At 41.1% G+C, this 7715-nt stretch overlaps 1 protein-coding gene across 6 annotated transcripts in view; it reads right to left on the bottom strand.

Moving 5' to 3' along the window:
• The window catches only part of LOC107630792 (mitochondrial aspartate-glutamate transporter AGC1), a 9443-nt gene extending 7444 nt beyond the window's left edge, over window positions 1-1999 (bottom strand). For 2 of the 6 annotated variants that reach the window (XM_021119179.1, XM_016334032.2), the window contains exons 1-3: window positions 1777-1997; window positions 1537-1644; window positions 98-1398 (exon numbers count right to left, since the gene is read on the bottom strand). In XM_021119179.1, the coding sequence (XP_020974838.1) occupies window positions 98-1325 (1228 nt within the window). In that variant the 5' untranslated portion in view covers window positions 1326-1398; window positions 1537-1644; window positions 1777-1997. Of the gene's footprint in view, window positions 1-97; window positions 1399-1536; window positions 1649-1776 lie in introns of all 6 variants that reach the window. The other 4 variants (XM_021119180.1, XM_016334035.2, XM_021119181.1 and 1 more) reach the window with 4 other exon arrangements.

Genomic DNA, 7715 nt, shown 5'->3' with positions numbered 1-7715 from the left:
CAATGAGTAAAAAAAAAAAAAAAAACTAGTGGAGGATTTAGTTCAAAAGGGAAAGTTTATAAATTAAACAACACATAGATATCTAGCAAAGACCAACCTCTGTCAGAAACAACTGATTTACCAATGTTAACAATGGATCTCTGTTCTGCACGGCATGACTGAATAACCGTCTTAATCGTGTCAACTGGATGTAAACAAAGGCTAACACATACACCAGCCAATGCCCCAGAAAAAGCATGCTCTTGCTTTGCAACAGAATAACAAGGCTTCTGACGGGTTGCTGCAAAGCTCTGAACCTTAGCTTCATCATCGGTTATATCCGCAAAATGTCTTCTTTGAATTTCCAGCATTTCATTATTGTCAAGCTTATGCTGGCACTGGACAGAAGCACTATCACGGGTATGTAAAGATTTAATATGATAATCTGCATAGATATTAGAAGACGAGATCTGCCAAGCACCAACATCAGAATTAGTGTCAGGCAAAACTGGAAGAAAATAATCCGAACACAGAGTGCTAACATTTTCTCTGTCCGTAGCTGTACCACTGGATAATGGTAGATCTTCATCTAAAACTAAATCAGGATTGTAAACATCACTCTCATTAGCCACCGCCAAGGTGCTTGTATCTGTTGAAATGCAGTCCCCACCCACTGGGAAATTATTTTTCTTGTTCCCAAGATCTGTAGCCTTCACGTGGTATTTAAGTCCTTTAGGTGCATCCCTACTCATCCACCAATAAACATTTCGGGATTGAAATGAGATTTTCTCAGTCCCAAGTTTTGTTTCTTTCCGATATTCGTTTAAACTGTTATCAGTGGCCTGCATAAATCTCTGGAACAAAGAACCAATATGCTCTTGACGTCCATTACGTGACTGAAGCACCAATGCCTTTTGTGTTACCGTAGGGAAATCTAATTTTTCCTGCAAAATCTGTGAACCATATGCTGTAGCTCCCACATTAACATGAAAGTAATTAGTGTTAGTTGAGCTACATACCCCTCCATTCCTTTCCACATGAATGCCATCAGGAATATTCTTTATCGGGAACCCTTTATCATCTTGATTCACATTTTCCTTGCGGAGCAAAACTGACAATGGGCAACTTGCAGAATCCCATATCTGTCCTACTGCAGAGATGAGCTGAGCGGTGCTCAGTATCTGAGGGTGCTTCGGCTTTGGCTCAGAACTCGTGTAGCACTGCTTATTCTCACTATTGGAAACAGAAGGCTTATGATTCACACGGGAAAGACTTCCCCCATGTTGATTCCGCTTATATTTGATCGAATGTTGATCACTTTTTGGAGATTTATTGCATCCAGACATTCACAACTGTTTTTTTCTTTCTATATCTCCCTCAAGAATAAGATAACTTGAAAATGTCTGCATGGGGGAGAACCTGCAAACCCAGCATTATCATTCATGAATTGCAAACGAAATTAGTACTAACTTTTAATCACTTAGTACACTATATCCCTTATCTTGCAATTGAAACAAGAAAGAATAAATAAATAGATCAATAAGCAGAGTTAATTACCGGTTAAATGGTTCTCATGTGTGTGACATGGAAAAGAAGGGAATGGCAGGCGAATCAAAATCGCTGACATCAAGGTTGAAGCATATTAAGCTAAGAGAATCAGGTAATCTGCCTCCCAAATATAAATGAATTTATTAAAAGGAAAAAGTCAGGGACAAACCAATAGTAAAAAAGATGCTAGGTTAAAAAAAAATGAGAACATAAGTAAATTAATAACAAGAAGTTGAATGGAAGTGGAACCTGGAAGAGAGCAGCGAGAGTTGATGATGAGTACGAGCGGGAGAGGGCTTGAAATTCATGTTGACGACGCGAAAAAGAAGAGGGTTCAAGAAGCACAGCAAGCAACAATTTCAATGTGGGTTTATGCTTATGGATTGCTGCGCCCACTTTGCCTCGCATTACACCCAACACCTCCGATCGTATGAATCTCCCACCCTTCGTTTTCAACACACTTTCTTTTTTCTTTTTCAAAAAATAAAATAGAATAAAAAGAAAAGGGACAAATTATCCTGATCTTTTGGTCTGAGAGCATTTAAGTTATGGGTAAATATCTTTTTTGTCCCTGAGCATTTTAAATTGAGATATGTCGTACCTTTATCATCCAGAAACTTCAACCAGGTCCTCAACCATCAATATTAGTGGACGTATCGACCCATGTGACCGGTTGCCAACAGGTTGCCTGGATGACGTGTCAGGTGGAGGCTGAGTTGTCAAATGCAGGTGCCACGTGTCACTAGAAGTTGTTGCAGGGACTAAAAACCCCCTTCCTGCCCAAACTGTTCTCAGCCCCACCAGCAACACCCTTCACTCACCACCCCTCTCCAGCACTCCTCCACCACCGCCACTGCCGCCACCACTACAACCGCCTCACAACCTTCGCAACTCATGCGAGTCCTCCACCTCTTCTTCTTCCTCCACAACCTCCCAAAGCTTCACCCAATGGAGGTTCTCTCTCCCGACAACACCTTCCACAACAACCACCACCAACGCCACCACCGCTTCTACTTCCCAACAATCTCGAAGAACTCTTTCACCTCTCCGAGCTTCAACTCACTACCACCGCCTCACAACCTTCGCAACTCTTTGAAAGGGTGGTCTCCAACCATGGGGTTGAATTTCTAACCCTCTTACTAATTTTCATCCCCACGCCCAAGTCTAATGTCTTTAAGCATTGCTCTGTCAAACCAGATTTGCCTTCATGTTTCTATACAATCTAGTTGCTTTATCAACCAATCCATGCTTGCAATATACAGACATCATCGAATTGAATTGCTCTATGGATTTCAACCCTTTTCTAGTTTCCATTTCTAACCAAAGTTCTTCAGCACGGTTCAGATGTCCGATTCTACCAAATGCTTCAATAGCTAACATATAACTTTTTTATCTAACCAAGGGGAGTTCCTGAATGATTCCCCAAACTCTTTCTAGCTCTTCTGGGCTCCCCAAATATCCATACAATATAAGTAGAACATCGAATGTTGACCAATTGTTCCCTATAACAGACTTTTTCACAGCTTGAACATATGCTTCAGTTGCAGTATACAACCTTGCCACTGCATGAGCAATAGCTAAAATGCAGTAAGATATCTTGTTCGGTTCAACCTGTGCCTTCTTCATCTGAGCAAAGACCTTTACCAAGGTAAAATCCATCTCCCATCCAAGTGCAGAAGGCAGACCCAACAGCCTCCCCTTTCCGAAGCTTCTCGATCCTTCTAGACAAGCTCTCTGAGTTCTGAGGGCTCTCGGAATCGCTTTCGGAGGATTCTTGCGGTGATTGGATGCAAAGGAATCTGAAACGGAGGTGGGCATAAGGTGCTCGACGCATTGCCTCAATAAACCTGCGTCGCAGCATGTTTCTCTTTTCTTCCCTCGCCCAACAGAATTGAACAAATGAACAGCACGTTATGAGAATTTCCTTTCCTTTCTCATTGGGCAAATAACCCAATATTTTTTGGCGTTGGTGGTGGTTGTTGTGGCGGAGGAGTAATGGTGGTGGTGGTGGAAGGTGTTTTCGGGAGAGAGAACCTCCATTGGGTGAAGCTTTGGGAGGTTGTAGAGGAAGAAGAAGAGGTGGAGGACTCGCATGAGTTGCGAAGGTTGCGAGGCGGTTGTAGTGGTGGCGGCGGTGGCGGTGGTGGAAGAGTGTTGGGGAGGGGTGGTGAGTGGAGGGTGTTGCCGGTGGGGTGAGAACAGTTTGGGCAAGGAGGGGGGTTTTAGTCCCTGCAACAACTTCTAGTGACACGTGGCACCTGCATTTGACAACTCAGCTTCCACCTGACACGTCATCCAGGCAACCTGTTGGCAACTGGTCACAGGGGTCGATACGTCCACTAATGTTGATGGTTGAGGTTTCTGGATGATAAAGGTGCGACATGTCCCAATTTAAAATGCTCAGGGGCCGGAAAGGGTATTTACCCTTTAAGTTACTGAAGATTTTTTTTGGGTGACTAAGTTATTGAAAATTTAAAAATATATATGAGTTTTTTATTTCTTTAATTTGAATACATCGATTTAATTTGAATACATCTATTCCTGAGTCTAATTTATCTTATTTTAAAAATTCTTTTACGTGGACATCATTAGTTAGGTTAGTACAATAGAAGTCATATTTAATTTTTCCATTGGATGTGACAAACTCAAATAAATAGTAAGAATTAATGTGTCCAAATTTAAGAAGGTCAAAAATTTAAATATATTTTTAATTTTTGGAGACTTAAATGTTTACGAACTAAAAGATCAAAAACCTATTTATCTTTTTCTCTAGGATAACATAAATGTATTTACGTAAAATTAAATATTCAATATTAACCTGTAGTGCCAAGATCTTTTAAAGGCTAATTTTTTTATATGGAAATGATTATGGTGTAAGGCTAATTTTTTTATATGGAAATGATTATGGTGTAATGCAATGAAATAGACGTGCATCAAGTTTTTTGGATGTCAGTCAAAACACAACTTACATTTTACCCTTTTCACCCTTTTTAATTTTTTTTAAACTAAACAAAATGCAACTTGCATTTTTTGACATGCAGCTTTTTAAAATTTTCTGGTTTTTGACATAGGCCCAAAATGCAGAGTTTATGAGATGGCCCTTGTTTTTTTTTTTTGAAAAAGTAAAACGCAGGTTACATTTTAATTGGGCTGAAAACTTTTTTCAGTATCTGCAAAATGCAGCTTGCGTTTTATATGAAAAAGAATATTTTAATGGAGAGCCTTGCCTATAAATACGAAAGGCAGTTCATTCCAACTTGTACCTCACTTCTATTCCCTCACTTGTATTCCCATTCCTCTTTCTTTCATATATGTCATATTTGTAATTTTTTTGGCAATTAGTTGTGTCAAAAAAATCAGGTTAGGTGAGGTTGAGGTTATGGAAGATATTGCAAATATGCGAGTGTATTATAACGGTGAGATTATACCAAATACACACGAAAGAGTGACTTTTGTTTGTGAATGTCCGTTTTCATTTACTATTCCATGTACCATGAGTTTTGTAGAGTTGCAAAATGGTCTTTGTGAGAACATACAAAGTCACATTTCGAAAAGGGTGAGCAACATTTTGTACAGAAATCCTATACAAGTATTTGGTGGGTTGATACAGTTTCAAATAATGTCCACACTGACGACGCATGTATGCAGTGGATGTTCTATATTTATCAACAAACCCAATTTCACGTGCCGATGATAGAGTTGTACGTTGAGTTTGAACAGCGTACGGGAATGGTTGCGGTTGGCGACAATGTCAATGTTGATGAGCTCGGGAATATAGATTGGGAAGAAGATAACAACGACAGTGAAGAGGAGTTTGAAGCCAACTATGAAGTCGATGACGAAAACGATGACGAAGACTTGGTAGGCAATCCGATGGTACAAAATGAAGCGCATGCGATTGTAAGTCAACACCCCTTTGGTGTTCCGTCTTTTATGCGGACTTTGGATCTCGAAGCTATGCGTTCCCCAGAATTTTCTGAGTATGCGAATATAGGTATGTTATCTTATGGTTATTAATTAAAGTTACCACTACCATCAATTTTATTTGCCTTGTCCGAATAACAGTGATTCGCATGTCGTAGGTGAAAGCAATGTTGCGGCAGAAGATGGTGAGTTTAGTGTTGGAATGGAATTTGGTTTTAGAGAGTTAGTGATATCTGCAATCAAAAGCTACACTATCTCTAGAGGAGTTGATTACACTGTGTATGAGTCTGAACCGCAGATATTCTATGCAAAATGCAAGGGTTATAGTGCAGGGTGCGATTGGCTTATCCGGGGGCGCAGTCTGTGTCCGTAAATTATACGGATGACCCTGAGATATACCGACATCCAGACCACCGCCAACGTCAGAAGGACCGACATCTAGCATGCTTGCACCGCTAGTGTCATACAAACCAGAACCACTCATGTCCGGAGCACTCACTCCACCATAATCATACTCGTGCTAAAGGTCATGTCCCAAAAATCTCTCTTGCGAGTATTCATTTAAATCGAACAACTCGGTACGCGGTGGTGCGGAAGGACAAGGAGGATCTACATGACCCGGCGATCGATCCATTGAGAAGTCACTGGCATGACCTAATGTGGCGCGACGACCAACAGATTGCTCAGAAGGAGCATGCCGTTGCTGCTCTGGCATCCGAAATAGATAAACTGTATCTCTCAAGACCTGAGAGAAGCTGATGGAATCAATTCCAGCCAACGGACTGAACTGACCATCGGCTGGAATTACCAGTTGTGGTATGTAGGATTCCGCGAGCTGATGTGGTTGTGGTTCCGGTATATACGGTTATTGCTGCTCATATCCCGACACTGCTGTTGTTGCTCATATACCAAAAACTCTTGCTGTTGGCCGTAGGGCAGTGCCTGAAACTGCTAGGCATATGCCAGCTCCTGAAATTGCTGCTCATATGCCGGCACTTGATACTGATGTCATACCCTGACATCTGAAACTGGTGCTCATATGCCGGGGCCACTCTATACACTTGAATGACACTAACGGCGGCTTAGTGGAGCACATAAACAAATTTACAGTGAGGTCGTCCGGAACCACCACTCTTATATACGGCCACCATATAAACTGCATATCAGTAATCACGAGGCCAATTAGTAAAATTATTATTCTAAATAAGCAGCCTAACATAAATGGGAAAAACTTACATCGTTGACTCCTATGTCATTGAGTCCTTGCCTAAACTGCGCCGTAGACCTCCGTGTATATCTTGTTAGTCGGCGCCAATGACTCCACATAAACAAGATTAGAATGATTGCAATAAGAACAACAATAAAACAACAACGACAATAACAACAACAACAATAACAATAATAATAATTAAAATATATAATAATACCGTCGTGCAAGTGGAACACCAATATCGACGAGCTCATTGCGGGGAATAGGCGCCAGGAATGACATACGCTCCCATGCCCAAACAAAAAGTAGAATGAGTGGCCCATCCATCTCTTTACAGTTGTATCGTGATGCATGACACAACGATCTGTATAGATGTACTAGACTGGCTGCCCCCAACTGTATAGTGGAATTCGGTGGAAATCTTGAAGTAGAGGCAGAAACTTCGAGTTTAAAGAAGTGGTAGACTTATCTGGAAACACAACCATCCCGAGCACGCAGAAAATGTGAGCCTGGATGTACCTCTCAATGGACTCCTGCGTGTCATACGATTCGGTGTCTCTACATCGTCGGACCCATGCAGGATTTACCTTACCAAGACGTGATCATTCGGACCAGGCTGTCGACCAAAACAAGCAATGTAGTTCTCCACCAAAAGCTGGTGACTGCTGTTCGTTCTACTCGTGACAGGCTCCTCATTAACCGGAAGGCCAAGTATATGTGTCACGTCTTCCAGCGTCACCGTCACTTCGCCGATTGGAAGGTGAAACGTGTGGATTTTTGGCTTCCGTCGTTCCACCAAGGTACTTAGGAGTGCAGAATGGCCTCTCATTTTGCCTACTCGCGAAACGTATTGAAACCCAATAAATGCTAATGCCGCTGCAGCTATCTCGTTAAAGGTCTCTGGCGGATCAAGTTTTCTGGGCAATAAATTTCTGATAGCCTGCAAAAAAAATGATAATTATTAATATTACTTTATAACTATAATTAGTGTTAACAATAATATTAATAAAAATATTAATACTTTTCTTAATAATTAGCAACAACAATAACTATC

Source organism: Arachis ipaensis, chromosome B03, assembly GCF_000816755.2.
Source record: "Arachis ipaensis cultivar K30076 chromosome B03, Araip1.1, whole genome shotgun sequence".
NCBI classification, from domain to species: Eukaryota; Viridiplantae; Streptophyta; class Magnoliopsida; order Fabales; family Fabaceae; genus Arachis; species Arachis ipaensis.
The sequence above is the reverse complement of the archived record's forward strand: the minus strand, read 5'-3'. Positions and strand labels throughout refer to the sequence as shown.